General features: G+C 57.4%; 3 protein-coding genes across 15 annotated transcripts in view; 2 read left to right on the top strand and 1 right to left on the bottom strand.

The window, feature by feature from the left end:
* The first annotated feature begins 202 nt into the window (after window positions 1-202).
* Window positions 203-2,704, top strand: GMPPB (GDP-mannose pyrophosphorylase B). Its single transcript, XM_067754459.1, has 10 exons — window positions 203-350; window positions 470-603; window positions 731-811; window positions 903-951; window positions 1,090-1,232; window positions 1,452-1,610; window positions 1,697-1,775; window positions 1,850-1,977; window positions 2,061-2,243; window positions 2,323-2,704. Exons 2-10 carry the CDS (start codon window positions 475-477, stop codon window positions 2,452-2,454), a joined length of 1,083 nt encoding a protein of 360 aa, XP_067610560.1. The 5' UTR covers window positions 203-350; window positions 470-474; the 3' UTR covers window positions 2,455-2,704.
* The window catches only part of RNF123 (ring finger protein 123), a 31,444-nt gene continuing 12,244 nt past the window's right edge, over window positions 2,674-21,873 (bottom strand). For all 12 annotated transcript variants that reach the window (XM_067754436.1, XM_067754441.1, XM_067754435.1 and 9 more), the window contains 23 exons: window positions 21,684-21,783; window positions 21,411-21,472; window positions 21,162-21,233; window positions 20,840-20,960; window positions 20,165-20,266; window positions 18,746-18,852; window positions 18,138-18,336; window positions 17,633-17,778; window positions 17,245-17,328; window positions 16,344-16,451; window positions 11,229-11,406; window positions 10,232-10,306; window positions 9,989-10,076; window positions 9,812-9,899; window positions 9,639-9,723; window positions 8,136-8,275; window positions 7,844-8,032; window positions 7,677-7,752; window positions 7,351-7,435; window positions 3,507-3,649; window positions 3,260-3,354; window positions 3,048-3,133; window positions 2,674-2,964 (listed from right to left, as the gene is read on the bottom strand). In XM_067754436.1, coding sequence (XP_067610537.1) covers window positions 2,844-2,964; window positions 3,048-3,133; window positions 3,260-3,354; window positions 3,507-3,649; window positions 7,351-7,435; window positions 7,677-7,752; window positions 7,844-8,032; window positions 8,136-8,275; window positions 9,639-9,723; window positions 9,812-9,899; window positions 9,989-10,076; window positions 10,232-10,306; window positions 11,229-11,406; window positions 16,344-16,451; window positions 17,245-17,328; window positions 17,633-17,778; window positions 18,138-18,336; window positions 18,746-18,852; window positions 20,165-20,266; window positions 20,840-20,960; window positions 21,162-21,233; window positions 21,411-21,472; window positions 21,684-21,783 — 2,550 coding nt within the window. In that variant the 3' untranslated portion in view covers window positions 2,674-2,843. The remainder of the gene's footprint in view (window positions 2,965-3,047; window positions 3,134-3,259; window positions 3,355-3,506; window positions 3,650-7,350; window positions 7,436-7,676; window positions 7,753-7,843; window positions 8,033-8,135; window positions 8,276-9,638; window positions 9,724-9,811; window positions 9,900-9,988; window positions 10,077-10,231; window positions 10,307-11,228; window positions 11,407-16,343; window positions 16,452-17,244; window positions 17,329-17,632; window positions 17,779-18,137; window positions 18,337-18,745; window positions 18,853-20,164; window positions 20,267-20,839; window positions 20,961-21,161; window positions 21,234-21,410; window positions 21,473-21,683; window positions 21,784-21,873) is intronic.
* Window positions 3,645-6,989, top strand: AMIGO3 (adhesion molecule with Ig like domain 3). 2 transcript variants are annotated; one of them, XM_067754449.1, is made up of 2 exons: window positions 3,645-5,344; window positions 5,558-6,989. In XM_067754449.1, the coding sequence occupies exons 1-2, from the start codon at window positions 4,481-4,483 to the stop codon at window positions 6,008-6,010; spliced, it is 1,317 nt and encodes a 438-aa protein (XP_067610550.1). In that variant the 5' UTR covers window positions 3,645-4,480; the 3' UTR covers window positions 6,011-6,989. The 2 variants fall into 2 exon arrangements, with proteins under 2 accessions (XP_067610550.1, XP_067610548.1); XM_067754447.1 differs by having other exon boundaries at window positions 3,645-6,989.

Below are 21,873 nucleotides of genomic sequence, written 5' to 3'. Positions count from 1 at the left end.
AAGCGGTTGGGGCGCAGCGCAAAAGAAGCCTCGCCCTTGGCGCCAGCTCCGCTTTTGTATCCGCCAATGGCCAGCTGACCCGCAGGTCCGGGTCCCGGTCCCCATGGTAGCCCGGCGCGCTCGGTTCTCATTGGCTGCGTCGGCCGGAGCGTCGCGTTTCGGCGCTTCGACGCCGACTGTGTGCCACGTATACGGTAGCTGATTGGGCCGCCCGAGTTTACGTCACTTCCCGCCGGCCGCCGGCCCGAGTTGGGAGGCAGTCTGTCTCCGTCCGGCGTCGTGTCCAGGTTTGCTGCGGTCTCGGCCCTAGCGTCAGCGCGGACTGGGCGGACAAGGCAGAGCCAGAGTTGGTCAGTCTGGCGGGTGAAGGGCGAGGGGCCGGGCACAGCGGCGGGAGTGTGCGGCAGGGGTCCGCCAGGCAGGCCGCGGACACCTCGGAGCCCGGGACTCACTCTCCGGCCGCCCGCAGGCGCAATGAAGGCACTGATTTTGGTGGGTGGCTACGGGACGCGCCTGCGGCCGCTGACGCTAAGCATCCCGAAGCCGCTGGTGGACTTCTGCAATAAGCCTATCTTGCTGCACCAAGTGGAGGCACTGGCCGCGGTAAGGCCCGGGGCCGGGATCTTGGTAGGACCTGATAGGATGAGGGACGGCCAGCGATCGGGGATCGGGGACACCTGTGCCTTCGGCTGAATCCGCTTGGCGGCCGGCGCTGTTCTGTTGCCCACAGGCCGGCGTGGACCACGTGATTCTGGCTGTGAGCTATATGTCTCAGGTGCTGGAGAAGGAAATGAAGGCGCAGGAGCAAAGGGTGAGGCACGGACTTCTCGCTCTTTCCCTTGGTCCCCGCTCAACTTTTCACCGTGGTGAGAGGAACCTGACGGGGGGCTTCTTCCTTCCAGCTAGGAATCCGAATCTCTATGTCCCATGAAGAGGAGCCTTTAGGAACAGGTCAGTAGAGATAGGAAGGTCCCTTGGGGAGGGTTTAGGGCCAAGGAAGGAGCAAGACTCAGCCTGGATGGGGACTGCTGAGCCTGGATCCAGGGTCTCAGACCCCCAAAATGATGGTGACCTGTTCCTCTCCCCCAGCTGGGCCCCTGGCACTGGCCCGTGACTTGCTCTCTGAGACTGCAGACCCTTTTTTCGTCCTCAACAGTGACGTGATCTGCGATTTCCCCTTTCAAGCCATGGTGCAGTTCCACCGGCACCATGGCCAGGAGGGCTCAATTCTGGTAAGAGAGCACGTCTTTCTGCTCTAATGTACCTGTCCCCATGCGCAGCCTCCCTAGCCTCTCCCATCCTCCAGCCTTGAACTGCCCCTTGGTGTTGCGGTTGCAGAGCTGTGCAGTTTGTGCCTTTAAGCATTTTCGGCAAAGCCCCTGAAATTTAGGACAGCATGTATATCAAGGCTCAGGAGCCCTGGACTAGGCCTGAAGTCCCCCTGCACTCAGGTGACCAAAGTGGAGGAACCCTCTAAGTATGGCGTGGTAGTGTGTGAGGCGGACACAGGCCGCATTCACCGGTTCGTGGAGAAGCCGCAGGTGTTTGTTTCCAACAAGATCAACGCAGGCATGTACATCCTGAGCCCTCCAGTGCTACGGCGCATCCAGGTGTGTAGAAGCCAGCTGCTGGGTGGGCTGGGGTAGGGCAGGCCACCACTGCCATGACCCTGCTCATGAGCTGCCCACTCCCACAGCTGCAGCCCACATCCATTGAGAAGGAGATCTTCCCTGTCATGGCCAAGGAGGGGCAGCTCTATGCCATGGAGTTGCAGGGTGAGGCAGGGAGGCCACAGGGTGGGGGGGGTCTGTGGCTGGGCTGAGCCCCCTGATGCATTCTCTCCCTACAGGCTTCTGGATGGACATTGGGCAGCCCAAGGATTTCCTCACCGGCATGTGCCTCTTCCTGCAGTCGCTGCGACAGAAGCAGCCTGAGCAACTGTGCTCAGGCCCCGGCATTGTGGGCAACGTGCTGGTGGTGAGGCCCTTGCCCAGAGCATTGTCAACCCCCTCAACCTTGGGGGACAGATGGCCCACTTGTGTTTTCCCCGCTGTCCTCAGGACCCAAGTGCCCGTATTGGCGAGAACTGCAGCATTGGCCCTAATGTGAGTCTGGGTCCTGGTGTGGTGGTGGAGGATGGTGTGTGCATTCGGCGGTGCACGGTGCTGCGAGATGCCCACATTCGCTCCCACTCCTGGCTTGAGTCCTGCATTGTAGGCTGGCGCTGCCGCGTGGGCCAGTGGGTAAGCCTCCGGGCTGGGTCAGATGGGGAGGGTGGGGGAATGCCTCTGCCTCGCTGACAGGCCTGCCCCTCCCCCCAAGGTGCGCATGGAGAACGTGACAGTGCTGGGTGAGGACGTCATAGTTAACGACGAGCTCTACCTCAACGGGGCCAGTGTGCTGCCCCACAAGTCTATTGGTGAGTCGGTGCCGGAGCCCCGCATCATCATGTGAGGATGCTGTGGGGCTGGCTGAGCCCCCATTTCCCCACTGGCAAGGGGATCACTGGCTCGACACATCAGGAGGCCCTGGACTCATTGCCATCTGACTGGGGAGGATTGGACAAGGTTGAAGCCATCGGACACCCGCCTTCTCCTGTGGACATAATCTGGCAAGATCCTTGCTGGGCATACCCCACAAAGCCCACTCCCTCAAGATGGGCTGGGCCAGGACTGTATGGAATAATAATTTAATGCTCACTGTGGCCCTGACTGAAAGTCAAGCTCAGGCACAAATAGGGCATGGTGGGGGGCCGTGGGGGACAGGGCAAGGGGCTCATAAATAGGGCCCAGCCTGGGTTTGAGTTTAAGGGTAGAGGTTCCTGCTGTGTGGGCCAGGTAGGCCTAGGCAGCCGAGGAAGTGGCACTTGCACTGGCTGCCTTGTCCCAGTCCTCTACAGACATGATGGTGGCTTTGCAGAAGAAGCAATCCTTGTTGTTCATCAGGTGCTGGTTGATGCAGGCTCTACAACAGGGGAGGGCATAAAGATGGCCTGTGTATCCCTGCTGTTCCCCACCCAGCCCCTTGTGCCCGTGCAGCCCACTTACTTGCAGGACTTGTGGCCACAGGGCTGGAACACAGCAGAAATGGGGTGAGCATAGCAGATGGGGCAGAGGTCTTCCTCACTGGTGGGCTGCAGGGAGCAGAGTGCAGGGTGGGCTGGGGTCGGGTGCCCAGACAAGTTGGGTGTACACTACGCACACAGCTGTGGTGACGTGTACTGGGGTTGTGTGGACCCGTATGCTGTGGCCCCACTCACCAGGGAGGCAGCTGCTGCCTGGGCAGATGCAGAGGTCAGGTGTGCCAACATCTGTTCCACCTGGGCCAGTTCCTCAACACTGATGTAATCTGTGTCTGGCGGGTGGTAGGAGGTGTCAGGCCAAATGTGGCCCTAGAACCCAGTGCCTCTTGAGTACTCACTGCCTGGGAATTTGCTCCTCTTAAGACTACTAACCTGGCCCAGCCCCAAATCCCTCTCTTCCCTGACCCACCCCCAGCCTACTCACAGCTCTGTAGGGAGAAGCGCTTCTGGTCAGGGGCAGGCAGGGCAGTGCCAGGGGTAGGGGGCTCTGGCTGCCCCAAGAGATAGCATATGGAGCGGAGCTGGAAGCAGGGATCAGCCAGGAGCACTGATGTGGCTCTCTCTGTCCTAGGTGGGAGAGGGTACAAGGGTAGTCAGAAGCTGGGCCTGTCTGAAATCAGTATCTGTTCGGAGGGGTGGGGGTGGAAAGTCCAGCCTATTTGCATTATTGCCTGGTTCATTCCACCCAGTCTCCCTGCTTCTCTTCAGTCCTCCCAGTAAAGTCCTAGATCCCAGTAAGGACCCACATTGTCGGGTACCAGTTTAAAGGAGCACCACCAGAAGATAATGGAAGTCCACCTGCCCCTTCATTTACGTTAACCCTTAAAAGGAAACAGCTGCCCAATCATATACGTTAACCCTTCAAAGAAAACACCTGCCCCCTCATAAACGTTAACCCTTAAAAGGAAACAACACAAGAAGCTTAAAGGCATGCTTCCCAAGGTTCCGGGAGACGGGCCCTCTGGAAAGCCGCCAGCCAAGCTCAGGCTAGGGTATTGTGGCCCAACTCGCTCACCCTCTGGCGGCCACGCGGGGGCCTATGAACGCCGGGGGACGCGGCTACCCCGCCCCTCCAATGGGAGCCAATGGGAGCCTGAGGCCCCGCCCCCGAGAAATCGCCTCCCGGAGAGTATTTAGAAGCTGAGTGCTCAGAAAGGCACTCAGGAGAGAGCTGGGGAAGCCTGAGAAGGGAGTGCTGAGCAGAGCGTGGCCCCAACTCAACCCAAAATCTGGAGCCGGGCAGCTGGAGCGGTCGGCCTTGCGGGACGGAGCCCGCATACTGTCTCGCTGGCCACTGGCCATTTAGCGCCCCGCACTTCTAGCCGGATGTGAAGTGGGTGAGTCTCGGAGCTGCGCCCCGCACCAAGCTGCCCTGTCCCACCCTTGGCAGCCGCCGCCATGGCCCGGCTGGTGCTGCAGGGCACACTGCTGTGCATGCTGCGTGTCGGATTAATGAGCACCCTGGACTCCGAGGGCTTCCTGTCCCCTGCGCCTCATAACTGTCCCTACAAATGTGTCTGCGCTGCCGACCTCCTGAGCTGCGCCGGCCTGGGGCTGCAGGATGTGCCGGGCGCGTTACCAGCTGCAGCTGCAGACCTCGACCTGAGCCACAATGCGCTGCAGCGCCTGCGCCCCGGCTGGTTGGCGCCCCTCTCCCGGCTCCGCGCCCTGCGTTTAAATCACAACGAGCTGGATACGCTAGGTCCGGGAGTTTTCACCAATGCCAGCGGCCTGCGGCTGCTCGATTTATCATCTAACGCCCTGCGGGCCCTGGGCCGCCACGACCTCGACGGCCTGGGGGAGCTCAAGATGCTGCTTCTGTTCAATAACCGCCTGGCACACTTAGACGAGCAGGCCTTCCACGGCCTGGGCGCGCTCAGTCGTCTCTACCTGGGCTGCAATGAACTTGCGTCCTTCTCTTTCAATCACCTGCACGGCCTGGGCACGACCCACCTACGTACTCTGGATCTCTCCTCCAACCACCTAGGACGCATCCCTGTACCTGACCTGGCTTCACTGCCAGCCTTTCTCAAGAACGGCCTTTACTTGCACAACAACCCATTACCCTGTGACTGCCGTCTCTACCATCTGCTGCAACGCTGGCACCAGCGGGGGCTCAGCGCTGTGAGCGACTTCGCGGGCGAGTACACATGCCTGGCCTTCAAGGTACCCACCTCCCGCGTGCGCTTCTTTGAGCACAGCCGTGTCTTTGAGAACTGCTCAGCTGCCCTGGCTCGGGGCCTAGAGCAGCCTGAAGAACAGCTGCATGTGCAGGTGGGGCAGTCCCTGAGGCTACACTGCAACACCAGCGCCCCAGCCGTGCACATTGCCTGGGTCTCGCCGCAGCATGAGCTGCTTGTGGCACCAGGGTCTCGCAACGGCAGCATCGCAGTGCGGGCTGATGGCAGCCTGGCCATCAGCAACGTGCAGCCATGGCACGAGGGTGTCTTTGTGTGCCTGGCTACTGGACCCCACCTGCATCACAACCAGACACACGAGTACAACGTAAGTGTGCACTTTCCACACCCTGAGCCTGACACTTTCAACACGGGCTTCACCACGCTGCTGGGCTGCGCCGTGGGCCTGGTGCTCGTGCTGCTCTACCTGTTCACGCCACCCTGCCCCGGCTGCCGCAGCTGCTACCATCACACCTGCCACTGCCGCCGCTGGCCCCGAACACCCAGCCCACTCCAGGAGCTGAGCGCACAGTCCTCAGTGCTCAGCACCACGCCGCCCGACGCACCGAGACGCAAGGCCAGTGTCCACAAGCACGTGGTCTTTCTGGAACCTGGCAGGAGAAGCCTCAATGGTCGTGTGCAGCTAGCGGTAGCTGAAGACTTTGATCTCCACAATCCCTTGGGCCTGCGGCTCAAGGCTGGCTCTGAGTCCACTAGCTCCACAGGCTCTGAGGGTCTGGTGATGACCTAGGCTGCCCAGGGGCCCCACCAAGGCCACTGCCTGCCCACTGCTTGCCCTGCTCCCCGCTGCTGCCCAGAGAAGTGCCAGATGCTGGTGGGAAGCACTGGGCTTGGTCCTCCAGCCTCCTGTGTGGGCCTCGACATAAACCACAGCAACACCACTCACTGGTAGAGGGGCTGAAGTCCCCAACTCTCTCCTGCTTCTCCCCAGCAACACAGGACCAAAACATCCCAGGACCTAGCAGGGCCTACCTGTGCCCACATGAGGATTGGAACCGAGGGCCATCTGGAAGAGCCCTTGCATTAGAGCCCCAGGTTCACCCGCAGGGGCTAAGGCAGCCATCAAGGAGAGTCGTGGTGAAGAATTGAAGCATGACCACCTTCTGCTTCCCAAGGGGACAGGAGTGGCCCACAGGGGAAAAGGAGGAAGACTTCAAAGGAAGACTGAGTCCCCACCCCGAGGGTGGAAAGAGGAATTACAAGCCCTCCCTCTGGTGAAATGTGACTCCCCACGCACCAACATTCAAACTACTTGAAGCTTCACGAGTCCATGCAGTCTGGTGAGAAGGCAACCAGCAGGCAAGGCTCCTCAAGAGACCTCCAGGGGCATCACTGGCACTTGAGGGCAGAACCTCTCCCATGGTCTCACAAGACAATGGTAAGGGGCACCAATGACCTGTTCCCCCAGCTTTTCAGCAGTAAAAAGCCTGCTGAGCATGGCTAAGATGGGAGGGCTGAGCCGGAACTTGCTGTCTCCCAAGGGCAGAATCCTCTTAAGGGCTGGCACTGGTATCAGCCTAATGGCTGAAGCAGTGCCCTGGCTTCATATGCATCTCACCACTCCCACGGCAGGGAGGCAGGGAAGCGGGGACTGGGAACCCCTCCTGAGTGAGGGCTGAGCTGGGGGGCCCACAAGTGTCCTGGATCCAGCTATCATGGAATTTCTTAATAAAGGTAGTACATGCTCGTCGTTGGAGCCTTCACAGACACAGATGGCAGTATGTGTGCTCAGCTCTTAACCCCAGCAGTGTGTCCCTGGATATCACAGGATGGCACCCCGCCCTTAGCACAGTCTTAGTTCCCCTGCCCCTGCCTGAGGCACAGCCACAGCCAGCGGCTCTGCCCATGGGCCAGGGCACCCTGCTCTGTGGAGCTCCTGGATTCTCCTACTTTAGGCTGCTGCTGCTGCTGCTGCCGCCACCTACTCAGTTCATACCTCACTACCTTCCTTCCAGCTCCAGACCTGACGCTGAAGTCCATGTGAGAGATGAGCTTTGGAAGGCCCTGCCCAGCCCCCTCCCCATCAGACAAGCCCAGCACCCACAGGGGACCCCAGCCCCTAACACTCACCCTGAGGCTGGGCCGTGCACCAGGAGTCGTACCAGGATGCCTGTCACTGCCACCAGAATAGGGTAGTGGTCCACACTCTCCAGGCCTAAGGGAAAGGGAAGGAAGGGGATGAGCTACCCAAGTGGTCCCGCTGCAGGGGCTCCATCCCTGCCCAGCTGACATCATCGTCATTCACACTTCCCACCCTCCTCCCCACAGAAGGCTGAGCTAGGCTGGGGGTGCCAAGCCAGGCTGTCCCAGTGCAGAATGTAGAATCAGGCAGCACTGCTCCTGGCAGAGGAACCAAGGCCTGTGGTGTGTTGGGTACAGGGCTTCTAGGTCCTCACCAGGCAGCCGCAGGGTGACCACGCGGTCAAACAGGTTCCTCTCAGCTGTCACCCGGTTCAGCACCTGGTTCAGCAGCTGTGAGGGCAGGAGCACATTGGTGGATGGGTGGGCTCACACCACTGGGGTGTCCCCAGGGTCCCAACCACCCTTGCCCAGATGGACACACCTGTGCGAGACGCCGCAGCAGCATCTCAGAGGTAGGCTGGGCCCAATCGAGGAATATCTCAGGCACCAGCGTGATGGTCATCTCCAAGACACGCAGCAGGCTGACCGAGAGGTCAAAGCAGGTGGCACATACCTTGAGCTGCCGGCTGTCCACAAAGTTCCGCTCCAGGCGTTCAGCAGCCTGCTGGATCTGAGCCACCAACGTGGGGGCAGCAGTCAGTGGTCTGGCCACACTGCAGATTGTGCCTCATCCTCTGCAACCCCCTGGCCCACAAGGTCCCTCCGTGACCCACCTCCTGGATCATGCCGATAAACTCAGAGAAGGCCCAGTTGAGCTGGTTGAGGACGCTGTTGAGGAAGCTGGGTGCCACGTCAGGACCCTCCCGCAACAGGTCTGCCATGTGCTGCTGCAGCAGGGTGGAGGGGCAGGGCTCTGTGGGGACATCAGGAGGGGCATCATCGGGACTCCAGTCAGCGGCCCCTGCCCGTCTGCCTCTGTCCTCACTCACAGGCCGTTGGTGTAAGGGCAGAAAGACAGCTCCCTGGGAACACTCAGGTCTTGAAGGCAGGGGGACAGGGTGCAGTGCTGCCTGGGGGTCAGGGCTAAATCTGTCCCCTCCCTCTGCTGGGCCAACCACAGGCTGCAGTTGTTCCCAATGCCTCCCCCACCCCCAGTTCTAGAACCGCCCCCAAGCCCCAGCCTGATCCCCAGAAAGTTCTCAGTCACATGCCCTTCAGGAAGGGCTAGACCTAGACGGGGCAACCTAGACCCCTCTTCACTCGTATCAAGGCCATTTCTCCCAAGAGCCTCCTCTGAGCCCTGCCATCCTCCACTGTCCTCTGCTGCCCTTGGCCTGGCCTTAGCATACGGCTGAGGTGGTGGGCGCCAAGTCTGGGCTGACAGGCAGCAGTAACCAGAGCCCTCAGCCACACCGGGCTAGGCATACCTCCCCCCCCTGCAAATCAATAGTTCCTACAGCAGCAGGATGCATATCTGGCCCCACTGCTGTTCTCCACTTGCAGCTCAGGTCCACCCTGGAGGCAGGACCAAGGCAACTGGCAAGGACTTGCTGTGTGACTCTGCACAAGGAACTTGGCCTCTGGGGACCCCTTTAGGCCCAAACACTCCCACAAGGGCAGAAACATACCACATGGGCTAAAGAGAGCCACTGTGTGTGGTGAGTACAGCATGTGGCAGGCAGATTCTGCAAGCAAGACAGCCCAAGACCCTGGGCTGGGCCCAGTGAAGGTCCTCAGGCTCACAGGGCTTTGCTGGACCATAGGCCCAGGACAGAAAATGCAGACTTTGCTCCCAACCAAAGGCCACTTCCTCCAGGAAGCCCCATGGACACCCTTTGGGGCCCTGGCCAACCCTTAGTCTGTGCCCCTGCCTTGACTCAGGTATCCAGGGTCTGGCACCAGCTAGTGAAAGTAAAGGGGCAGAAGGACATGGTGTTGGGACAAGGCTGGAGGTCAGGGAGCTGGTTCAGAGGGCAAGGGATAGGGTCATCACTTTGCATAAGCTGCCAGCAGCCTGGGAAGATGCTGCCCCTTTTCACTGTGACACATGCAGACCGTTCAGGACCAAAGGGCACACATGGGACTGGAGAGCAAGACTCAAGAGCACCAGAGTGTCCTTAGACTGGGAGGAAGCAGGGAAATGGAAACCCCAGGGGATACACAGGGGGTTTGGGGCCCAACACGAGTCCAGGACTGAGGCTGGAAGAAGTGGGAAAGTCTGCGAGAACGCAAGAGCAGCGGGTGAGGGCCCCCGCCTGCCAAACCTGGATACTCACTCTGGAGGCTGGGCAAATTGGCATCCTCAGGTTTGGTTTTCAGCAGGTGTGGCAGCCGTGTATAGCGGTACCCGAACCCACAGCCCTGGGGGTGGAGTTGGCGGGAGGTCAGTGGGGCAGGGCAACCTCTCCCTCCAGCCAGCCATAGCCACCTCCTCTCCAGCCAGGCTTACCCTCCAGAGCCGCACCAGGATCCAGTTGGTCTGGGCCCAGGGCCGCTGCTCATAGGGAGCCAGGAGACTCCTCACCATGGCGATACGCCTGTGAGAGCAATGGGTGGTAGGCACGGGGTGACGCTAGTGCTATGCAGGGCAGAGTGCGTGCCCCCCTGCCCCTGGGCCCCCACTCACTGCTCCTCAGGGATCCGCTCCACGGCCCGCAGAGAGTTTGGGTAGCACACGTAGCTGGCCAGGGCCTGCATCAGCGAGTCACGGATATCTGCTGGGACAGGTCATGCCTCAGCAGGTGCCTGGCATGAGCCCTGGTGCCCATGCCTCATACCCACCTGGCTGGCATTGTGCGCAGAGAATAGCCAGCCAGAGGTACCATCCCGTCCGTCCCCGTCTCCCCCAGCCCTCTGTCGGGCACCTCACCAGTGCCCACGATGCGTGTGTCGGCAAAGTGTTTGGCAAGGATGGCAGCCAGACGGGTCAGGGTCTCTTCATAGCCTGCAGGGTTGGGTAGTAGGATGAGCTGATCGGGAGTGCGAACTCCAGAGGCAGCACACCCCTTGGTGGGTGGGCTTGGGTAGTGGGCTCCAGAGCTAGCTCCAAGGGCTAGTCTGGGCCCAAGCTGACATCTGGGGACTTTAGGCAGGGCATTCACTAACAGTTGGTAAGAGTTGAAGGCACAGACTCATTGTGGGCGTTGGGCGGGTCCCAGCAGGAGGATAGGTCCTGACAAAGAGTCCTCCTGCCTGGGCTCAAACCCATCTCAGCACACACACTGGAGGGCTCAGCAAAGTCCCCTGGGCACCCACAGCCCCACCTCTGAGGACAAAGCCTGCACTGAGGCCTAGGGCAGGGCAAGGGGACAGGCCAGGAGCGTAAAAGCCCACAGCCTAGTCCAGACATAAACTGCCAAGCCCAGCCTGGAATCAGTGGTCTGCAAGAAGCCCAGACTCCTATGTGGCCACCAGCAGGGCCCCCCTACTCCTTGCTGTGATCTGCAAAGACAAGCCACTCTGCCCCTGCATGGGATGCCACACCCCATGGCCAGCGCCAGGGCAGCAGGGTAAGAGGCCAGCTGGCTCCTGGGCCACAGAAGCACCAAGAAGGAAGTGAAAGCCGGGGTGGGGTGGGGCGGGGCAGGGTGGGTGGGGTAGGGGTGATCCCCACACCCTGTACTCCATTTCGTCTGTTTCCCTCCTAACACCAGGGAGGAGCTGTTGGTTCTATGGCTGCTGGTACTAGGACAGGGCTCTCCACCATGTGGGACTTTTGCAAATGCTTGTGTGATGCTGGGCAGAGCCTCACCTCCTCCCCACGTGGGATGTGTGAGGCTGGGCCACGAGGGCTCAGAACAGGGCTTCTAGGGCTCACTCCAGAGGTCCCCTTTTCTGTCCCCTCCCAGGCTGAATGGCCCCATCACCTGGGAGCTCCTCCATGCTGTGCACAGGGCCAAAGTAATTCTTGAGAGCACTGTAGCTGTTGATGGCCATACTCAGGTAGAATTCGGGCATGAAGGCAAAGAGAGGACCTGTGCGGTCTCCATGCTCGATGGTCCGCAGGCAGACACGCAGCAGCCAGTAGATGTCCTGCATCTTCTCCTGTGGGAGGCACACAGGGTGTTGCTGGGCTGTTCATGGGAGGGGTCACAGGGGGTGTGGCCCGGTCTGGAGATTAGGAAAGGCCTCCCAGGAACATGACATGAGAACTGGATTCCAGGAAGTGGGAGCAGTGGCTCAGGTAGGAGCAATCAAGCACTGTACTGGGCAGGCAAGACAGGCCACCAGCCTGGATAGGGCAGCACTACAACCCCAACCAGAATCCTGGGTTGCAATTTTTTAAGGTACAGAAGGTGTTAAGCGAGAGGGTGCCATGTGACCAGAAGCCTGTGTTGGAACACTGCCCAGAGCAGAAGGGGCTGCAGGGACAAGTGGGGACAAGGCAGTGAGGAAGCTACAGCCTTGGCTAGGCCCAAGACAGCAAAGGGACTGGATGGCCAGGCATGCGGATGCACCGATTGGCTGTGAGGGCAAGGGAATGGTCGCAACAAGAACAGGGCCCACATTTCTGTGCGTAATGGAGCCTCCATGGAGGCTGGAAGTCCTGGGGGAGAAGCAGGCCTGGTGAAGGGCAGAGGGGATGTGGCTTAAGACATGTGGAGCATGAGGTGCCCAGCGATGCCCCCAAAGAGTTGGTGTTAAGGAGGCAGGCAGAAAATGAGTCTGGAGCTCAGAGGAGAAGGTGGTGTGAAGGTCAAAGGCAGCATGACTGCTGGTGGAACAGAGGCCACGGAAAGCAGACAAAACCTGCCAAGGGCCCAGTTCCCCACAGTATGGTTTCCAGATAGTCTATCCCACAAAAGGGGCCAGGAGGGGTCACCAACCAGAGTGAGGCCCTAGGCCCCAGTCCAGACCCATAGCACCACATCTCCTGGAGTGGAGCCAGAGCAGCTGCACTTTCCACCAGCTCTCTGATGTGCTCTCAAACCTGAGAGCCCGAGAAGATGTAAGCAAGAAGTCAGAGGGTGGCCCTAGGCCTGGAAGTACACACGGACAGGGAGGCCTACAGGAGCTGGCGTCACCGAAGGCCAGAGAAGACCGAGTCTGAGGAAAGGATGGCAATGGCACCGACGCGGCCAAGGGGGCCACTGTAATGGGAGAGGAGATGTGTCCACAAAGGGAGGGGGGGAGCTTGACAGACACCTTGCAAGACTATTTCAGAAAAGTGGAGGAGCCTGATCTGGGCAAAGAGTGAAGAGAAGATGAGGAAGCCAAGACACAGAGAAGGAAGGAGAGAGCGGTAGTGTAAGCAGATGTACAGTGAGAGAAAGGCATCACGGGCCTTTTCCTTTAGTAATGGGAGAAGCTGAAGGAGCAGGAGGCAAGAGGGTAAGCATTGCAAATGTAGAAGAAAAAAAAAGGCAGTTCAACATAATAAAGGCTGTATTATGAAAAGTCCATAGCTCACATCATACTCAATGGTGAAAGAATGACAGGCTTTCCCCTAAGATCAAGAACAAGACAAGGTGTCTGCTTTTGCCACTTCTATTCAACATAGTATTGGGAGTTCTAGCCAGAATTAGGCCAGAAAAAGAAGTAAAAGCCATCTACGTTAGAAAGGAGGGAGTATGGGACTTCCCTGGTGGTCCAGTGGTTAAGACTCCACGCTCCCAATGCAGGGGGCCTGGGTTCGATCCCTGGTCAAGGAACTAGATCCCACATGCATGCCACAACTAAGAGTCTGCATGCTGCAACTAAAGAGCCTGCATGCCACAACGAAGATCTTGCATGCTGCAACTAAGACCCGGCACAGCCAAATAAATAAATAAATAAATAAATATATATACATATATATATATATTTTTTAAAGGAGAGAGTAAAATTATCTCTGTTTGCAGATGACATGATCTTATATGTAGAAAACCCTAAAGATTCCACCAAAAAACTATTAGAATTAATAAACGAGTTCAGGAAATTTGCAGGATACAAAATCGACACACAAAAATCAATTGTGTTTCTATACACAAGCAAGGAACAATCCAAAAAGGAAATTGAGAAAATAATTCTATTTACATTAGAATCAAAATTAATTAAACAGGTGTAAATTTAACCAAGGAAGTGAAACACTTGAAACACTGAAAACTATGAAATGTCACTCAAAGAAATTTTAAAAGGTACAAACAAATGGAAAGACATCCCACGTTCATGGACTGGAAGACTTAATATCGTCAGATGTCAATACTACCCAAAGCAATCTACAGTTTTAATGTAATTCCTATAAAAGTGGATTTTTTTTTTTGCAGACATAGAAAAAACTATTCTAAAATTCCTTTCGAATCTCAAGGGATTTTTTTTTTTGCAGACATAGAAAAAACTATTCTAAAATTCCTTTCGAATCTCAAGGGACCCCAAATAGCCAAAACAATCTTGAAATAGAACAAAGCTGCAGATCTCACACTTCCTGATTGCAAAACTTATTGTGAAGCTACAATAATCAAAACACTATGGTAGGGCTTCCCTGGTGGTGCAGTGGTTGAGAGTCCGCCTGCCAATGCAGGGGACATGGGTTCGAGTCCTGGTCCGGGAAGATCCCACATGCTGCCCGCATGCAGCAACCAAGACCCAACGCAACCAAAAATAATAAAATAAATTAAAAAAAAAAACAACAGTGTGGTACTGGCATAAACATAGACATACAGACCAATGGAATAGAGAGCCCCCCACCCCCAAACCCTCACATATATGGTCAAATGATTTTTGACAAGGGTGCCAAGACCATTCAATGGGGAAAGGACAGTCTTTTCAATAAACGGTGCTGGGAACACTGGATATCCACATACAAAAGAATGAAGTTGGACCATTATCTCACATCATATACAAAAATTACCTTAAAATGGGTCACAGACCTAAACTTAAGAGCTAAAAACTCTTAGAAGAAAACATAGTGGAAAACCTTCACGACCTTGGATTTGATAATGATTTCTTGGATATCACAACAAAAGCATAGGCAAGAAAAGAAAAAAATAGATAAATTAGACTTCATCAAAATTAAAAAATGTGCATCAAAGGACACAATCAAAAGAGAAAATGGGAGAAAATATTTATAAATCATAATCTGCTAAAGGGTTGGTACCCAGGATATATAAAGAACTCCTACAAATCAAAAACAGAAAAACCATCTGATTTAAAAATGGGCAAAAGGATTGAATAGACATTTCTCCAAAGAAGGATATACAAATGGACAATAATTACATGAAAAGATGCTCAACATCACTAATCACTAGGGAAATGCAAATCAAAACCACAATGAAATACCACTTTACACAGATTAGGATTACTATTAATAAAAAAAAATTTCTGAGAAACAAGTGTTGGCAAGGATAGGCAGAAATCAGAACCCTGTGCCCTGCTAGTGGGAATGGTGCAACCACTATGAAAAACAATATGGCAGTTTCTCAAAAAAATTAAAAATAGAATTACTATATGATCCAGCAATTTTGCTTCTGGGTATATACCCAAAATAATTAAAAAACAGGATCTTGAAAAAGTATTTGCACACCCATGTTCGTAGCTGCATTATTCACAATAGCCAAAAGGTGGAAGCAACTCAAATGTCCATAGATGGATTAACAGATAAATAAAATGTGGTATATACACACAATGGAATATTATTCAGCCTTAAAAAGGAAAGAAATCCTAACACATGCTACAACATAGATGAACCATGAGACCATTATGCTAGGTGAAATAAGCCAGTGACAAAAATTCCACTTATATGAGGTACTAGAGCAGTCAAATTCACAGAGACAGAAAGTAGAACAGTGGTTGTCGGGGACTGAAGTGAAGGGGGGAATGGGAATTAGTGGATATAAGTTTCAGTTTGGGGAGATGAAAAGAGTTCTGGAGACTGGTTGCACAGCAATAAATATACTTAACACTGCTGAACTGTACATTTAAAATGATTAAGATGATAAGTTACATATTGTATTTTACCGCAACTTTTTAAAATGGTTAAGATGGTAAACTTTACGTTGTGTATATTTTATCACAATTTAAAAAGAAGGTACAAAGATGGGAGAGTGAGGTTCCTAAGAAGACAGTGTGGGAGGGGATGGCAAGATCGCCTAGGGAGGTGGACAGGCATGAAATCCTGGTGGTGGGATGACAGTGACCATCTTTGTGGGGCTGGAGCAAGGTGGTCTGTGGCAAGAGAGAACAGAGGGGTAAAAGGCAGAGGTGGTTTGGGTTGGGGAGGAGTCACCAGAAGAAAGAGCAGTATAGACAGGGATACCAAGCGCCTTGATCACCCAGTTATGGGGGAGGGGCACGCCCAAGAAGGTGAACAGATGCCCTACATGGGCACCTGGGGAGCATCCCAAGGCACTCACTTGTGGAGGGGGAGACATCAGGGAAGGTGGGGAGATAAAACAAGTGCGGCGGGTCCGGGGCCTGGGGTGGCGGGAGTCAAAACATGGTCGCTGCGGGAGTGCACCGTCTGTCCGTCTACCCCAGGAGGACAGGGACTCAGCTTTCTGGTTCACTACTGAGTGTCCCCAGTGTCAGGATGGCACCTGGCATCCTCCAGGCTCTGGGCATGTTAATAAATGAACGAGTGAGTGAATGAGTGAGAAGAGAACAAGCCAGTGGCCTCGAGTGGGAGGGGAGTCAGAGAGAAGCAGATGCAGATGCAGGGTGAGGCTTGGGAGAGGTCACAGAGCCCCTGATGCGCTGGGAGAGGAGCAGGGGCAGCGGACAGTGGGAGGCAGGTAGAGACAGGCTGTTCCTTGAATGGAGGGTTATGAGCTGCATGGGGAAGTGGGGTCTACAAATGGCATCTACTTAAGTTCATGGGGCATGAAAAGTTCAGGGGATGTGGCACTAGGTGGGGAGGGAGGATGAGGAGCGGGGAGGGGGCACGTGTGTGCCAGAGGCCCAGGAAGGCAGGGAGCACTGAGGGGCTGGCACAACCCTGCCCAATCAGTGACTAGTCCGGGGGCTTGGGGAGGGCAGCTGCTGCTGGCCTAGGCCACACCGCTCACCTGGGAGTAAACGGTGGCATGGACCCAGGCAAGACGGCGACTTAGGTGATCCAGCTTTTCTGAGAAAACCTTCTGGCTCTTCGTCAACTCTGCAAGGATGTCCTTCCTCTGCCACCCAAGGAGAAGGGAGGAGAGGACAATCAGGACATGGCCCCGTGCCCAGACCCACGCAGCCTAGCAGGGGCCCCACTGGTGCCCGGGGCAGGCAAAGGGTTGGGCGGACCCAGCTCCACTCTTCAAAACCCTCCTCAGCCTCTGACCTGCTGGTGAGCCTGAGCAAGACAGGGCCACAGGTGCCCCTCAGAATGTGGAAGTGAGACGCAGCTGAGGGCATGTGAGATGAGCCCCTGGCTGGGACATCCCAGGGACTCCACGCTAGAACTGCAGCTCCGGCAGCTGCTTTTGCCCTGGACAAGCGCAGGGTTCTGTAGACAGGTGGGAGCCAGGGGCTGCCAGGAAAGCCCAGACTGGGCATTCTTGGCTCTGTTCCCCAGGCCAGAGAGCTACGGCAGAGGGGCTCCAGGGGAGGGAAGGAGGGAGGGAGGGAGGCCCTGCTTCCTGCTGACTCTGCAAGTGGCCGAGGAAGTACTCAGGGTCGAATCCATAATTGATGAGGAGAGTGGGTGTGCGTCAGCACTTAGTGGCCAGGGTGGGGGCACCCTGGCACAGGCCATGGCTGGCTGACGGGGCTCAGGCCGTGCCTAGCCCTGGTGCCAGCCCCACTCTCACTGATGTGGTCTGCCCGGGGCGGGGGTGGGGAAGAGGAGAACTGCTGGGCAACCCCAGAGGCAGGGGCAGGATAGCAGCTTTCCCTCATGGGCTTCCCTGGGGAACCCCAGCGAGCAAGCTGCCCTCTTTAATGCCCTGCCCTCCCAAAGACCCACCTGCCCATCCACCTTACCCGCTTGGGGCACCGGCGGAGCTTGTCCTCTGTGTCCCTCAGAGCCATCGCATACTCATTGACATCATCGGACACTCCCACCATCTAGAGCACCAGACACCACATCCAGGGTGACCCTTGGGCACTTCGCACAGGTTTCTCCACACCCAGTCTGGACCCCAGCCCTGCCAAACCCTTAACCTTAGGCCCAGGACAGCCCCCTCCCACAGAAGTCAACGAGGTCAGGCCCAAACGGCACTGGCAGAAACCAGTCTTGCTGTGGCATATGCTAACGTGCACAGTCACGCCCAGGCACCCCTGGAGACACGTGGGCACGTGTGGGTGCACACACACATGCATCCAAACACCCAGAACCACATAACATGCGCATGGACCAGTGGTGTGAGACCTTGCCCAGCTGCTGGTGAACGCTGAGATTATACATCATGATGGCACCGTCCAGGACTTCCAGCAGGGAGTTCTCGGTGAGGGGCTGCTCAGGCTCCTCGGGGGGCCGCCCCACCAGCAGGCCCTCATTCCACTGGCTACCCTCGACTAGGGAGTAGGGAAGGACAGGGTCAGGGTCAGGGTCGGAGCCATTCCAGTTCTCTTCTAAGCCTATGGAGCCAGGATGGGCCTTATAGGAGGAGAAGGAGGCCCTCTCCCCCTGCCTGGGCCCAAGGAGGGACCTGCAGGGAGAACGTGTGGGCCGGGGCAGGGAAGGTGCTGCATTCCAGGACCTATTTCTGTAGCATCAATTTCCTGCCCTCAGAGTGCACTTCCCACACCCCTGACATACTGCCAGGCCACAGGACCAGGAGGGAATGGGGTGTATTTGGCTTTGCCCAGGGGGAGTGTTGTATAGGAGAGAAGGATCCTTCAGCGCGCCACGCCTGGCCCTGTCTGGCACCTACTGTCCTCACGGGTCCTCTGCTCCGCGCTCAGTGTGCGGACCTTCACTTTCTCTGAGGTGCTCAGAGGCCGCCGTGGGGTCATCAGGCTCACAGCTGCTGTGCTGAGGAAGCGGTTGGCTCGGCCCAGGGTTGGAGAACTGAGCCAGCTGGGCCGAGGCAGGGGCAGCGCACCCCCCATGGCCAGGGCCTGCATGGGTCGCTGTGGTGGAGAGAGGAGGCCAGACGCCACTCAGCAATCCCAGGACCCGGGCCCACTTATGGCTCCCTTGATATGTGAGGCTGGGGAACGGGACAGCGAGAGGGTACCGGCTGGCTGGGCAGGAGGCCCCGCAGGGCCCCATTCACCACTGCGCCTGCGCCTCACCCTCCACCTGCTCCAACCCAGCCTTCACTCTGCATCCCAAGGCCCTGTGTCTCGTAGGGGCTCAGCAGCAGGAGGCATGCCCCACCACACCCGTCAGTTCATGCCTCCACCTACAGCAAGGGAACCTGCCTGGGGACAAGCTCCTTGCTTGCATGGAGGGGGAGATGGCCCCGTGTGACACCCCTGCCCTTATGATAGAGGGACAGCCCAACACAAAGCCCCCTGCCTGCCCCTACCGCGGCACCTGGGCCGCAGCCGGGGCTGGCTCCTCATCCTCATCCAGGTCATCCATGGTGGCCGCCTGGAGCTCCAGTGGGTCGATCAGGATATTGGCCTTAGAGGCAAGGTCATCTAGGAGGAATGACAAGAGGGCTCTCAGACCAGTGGAGGGCAGAGGGGTCATAGGTGGCACCACTGAGGACAGTGAGAGGGCAGGAGGCCCTGCAGGGCCCCATTCACCACTGCGCCTGTGCTTCACCCTCCACCTGCTCCAACCCAGCCTTCACTCTGCATCCCAAGGCCCTGTGTCTTGTAGGGCGAGTCATGCTGAGTGAGGCAGAAGGCTCTCCCCACCACGACCCCATCACTCCCTGTCTTTATCTGCATGACCTCACTCTCTCCAGGGCCCTACTTCTCTGACTGCTCCGTTGCTTTCTTCCTTGTCCTGCCCCACAAAGGGAAATCCAGAGCTGCCCAGGGCTCTCCTTGCCTCACTCTGCACACTCCCCAGGGGGTCCGGTCCTCACCGCAGGCTTGTCCCCACCTCTACGCTGACAGCTGGACACACCACCGCTTCCTCCAGCCCAGGCCTTCATCCTGGCTGCATCATTGGGCACCTCAAACATACTAAACTGTCCTCTCCTGCAGCTCCTCTTCCTGATGGTGCCTCCTCCCCACAGCCTCTGGCAAGAAGCCTGGGGTCATCCTTGTCCCCTCCCCTTTACCCTCCCCGCCTCCTCTGTTGCCTGGACAACTGGCTTCTTGTCTCCTTTCTTGGCCCTTGCACTCTACCCTCCACACTGTAGCAGCCAGAGGGAGCTTCTTACAACGCAGACCCCCCAACCTCGCACCCTTGCTTCAGGACCTTCCAAAGCTACCACTGTCCCTGGAAGGAGCCTACAGCCGCTTTGTGGCCCACAAGGCCCTCAGACTCTGCCCTTCAGACTCCCTGGCCTCATTTCCCATCACTCCCTGCCTCTCATTTTCCTCTCTAGCACGCCAGCTGCTTTCTCTCTCCAGGCCATGCTGGGCCGTTGCTGGCATCCCTGCCACCGCTCACACTGTGCTCTCAGCCCTTTGCACTGGAGACATTTGTGCTCATCCTTGAAAGTAGTTCAGGCAGCAAATGCGAGCCCGCCCCCCCCGGCCCCCGCCCCCCCAACAACTCCCTCACCAAGATCCCATGGTTCCCTCCTCCATCAGCACACTGCCCCCTATTCCATCACAGGGCTCCCAGACCTCCTCTGGGGTGGATGTGCAAGGGAAGGAAGGAATAGTTGGACACAAGATCGGGGCAGAGGAGGCCCATCAGCATCTCCCTGCAGAGCAGGTGGAGTGACTTGGGCGCCCTCTGGTGGGCACAGCGCAGCTCAGCACTCAAGGCCGAGCTGGCTCAGGAACCACCCCCCATCCTGCCCTGCTAACTGCCCAAGCCTGCGCGCACCTTTGAGGGTCTTCCGAAGGTGCGAGAGGAGGCCTCCAAGGCGCTGCAGGTCGAAGTAGTCCACCTTGCCATTATAGAAGACCTGGGGCGGGATGTAGGCCTCTGCGAGGAGTTGGGAGGCCGGGCCAGCAGTCAGAGCCCAGCAGGACCCCTGGCCTAGGCCACCTACCTGACCAGGCTTCCCCTACCACCCCGCCCTCTACCATTTCAGGTCAGTTCCAGCAACGGCACAACTTGGGATGAAGGGGGCATTCTTGGCTGCTGGTCACCCAGGTGAGAATCAGAGAGGGCCCTGACCCAGCCCTATGGGAGATTGCCCAATGCAGGCTGCTTCCACTGACCCCTGGGGACTCCGTCCCACACAAACACAGGGCCCCCAGCACCTCAGAGCCCACCCAAGGCGTCCCCGACAAAGGACTGCACAGAGGGCTAGTGGGCAAGGACTGAGGAACAGGGCCCATAGAGGACAGGAACCCAGGGGACCATCAGAGCAAACACGGGCTCACCGTCCAAGTGCAAGGCCTCCGCGCCCAGTGGGTAGGACTCAATTAGGCAGGAGGCCTGGGACAGCTCCCCCCAGCCCTGCCCTCAGCTATCACTCCACACCAACATTAGGGGCTGCCCTGGGGCTGGCTCTGCCCAGCGTCTACAACTCGAGGCCCTGGCCACACTCACCGTCACTGAAGGTAGCGCATGGATTCGAAGCCTTGTATTCGTCCCAGTAGTAACGCAGGGCTGAGATCAAGCGGTGTAAGAAGCAGACCATGTACTCGGGGGGGCAGAGCATGGGCATGTTCTGCAGGCACAGGTGTAAGACATGCATTTGTGCAGCCCGGAGGCCAGCCCACTCCTCATCCAAGGCCCTGCCCCAGGACCCTGGGCTGAGCAGAGAGGGTAGGGCGGCAGGCGGGGAGGAAATGCAGAAGTGCCAGAATTACAGGTGCAAATGCTGCGACAAAGCCAGGGGGCCCTGGTGGGCTGGCCTGGGGATACCTACCCCCCGGCTGCTGGCATTCTCCTGCAGAAACTTTCGGAACTTGGTCAGGAAGATGTACCTAGAAGCTTCGCCCTTCGGGGGAAGGAAAGCCAAGGCTGTGATGAGCTGAGGATCCTGGCCCCGAACCGGACTCAACTTAGCCTGCACCCTGCCACAAGAGCCTGACCCAGCCCTGCCCTCTGGGTCTCCAGGCCCGGTCTGATACCCCTCCTGGCCAGGGACCCACACAGGGGTCTGGGAATCACTTACCCCGTTGTCATCTTGATTGTTCAACAGCAGCTTCAGGATCTGGACCTGTAGTTCTTCCACCACTGGGGGTGGGGTGGGGAACAGGACAGCTTTCCTCAGGCAGGGCCTTGCCCTCAGGCTCCCGGGGACCGGCAGGGGGAGCAGGTTTGGACTGAGGCTCCACCACCAGGGATCCCCAAGTCCAACCTAAGCATGGTCACTACCAAGTGCCCCCAAGTACACAGGCACAGAAATCCTCCACCCCCTACCCAGTGCCTGAGGAACGGGGCTGACCTTCGATGCGCTTCTTGAGCCTTTGGCAGCCCCGTTCATAGGCACGCCGCCGGAGCCGCTCCTCGGAGGTTTCGTCCTTCATCTCCTTACTGTCTTTGCCCTGGGCAGGGGCGGGGCAGGGGAGGGGGGTGAAAGATGGCAAGGCTCACCCTGGTCTACTTCAGACAAAAGACCCCCTACTCCCACCCCC

This window comes from Pseudorca crassidens, chromosome 10 (genome assembly GCF_039906515.1).
Source record: "Pseudorca crassidens isolate mPseCra1 chromosome 10, mPseCra1.hap1, whole genome shotgun sequence".
NCBI lineage: Eukaryota > Metazoa > Chordata > Mammalia > Artiodactyla > Delphinidae > Pseudorca > Pseudorca crassidens.
This window is presented reverse-complemented; position numbering and strand designations above follow the sequence as displayed.

Excerpts from the sequence above, each read along its gene's own strand:
- GMPPB (XM_067754459.1), top strand. The coding sequence starts at position 475 with ATGAAGGCACTGATTTTGGTGGGTGGCTACGGGACGCGCCTGCGGCCG. Across the intron at positions 1,776-1,849 it reads CTATGCCATGGAGTTGCAGG|GCTTCTGGATGGACATTGGG; the intron begins GTGAGGCAGGGA and ends CTCTCCCTACAG. Across the intron at positions 1,978-2,060 it reads TTGTGGGCAACGTGCTGGTG|GACCCAAGTGCCCGTATTGG; the intron begins GTGAGGCCCTTG and ends CGCTGTCCTCAG.
- AMIGO3 (XM_067754447.1), top strand. The coding sequence starts at position 4,481 with ATGGCCCGGCTGGTGCTGCAGGGCACACTGCTGTGCATGCTGCGTGTC.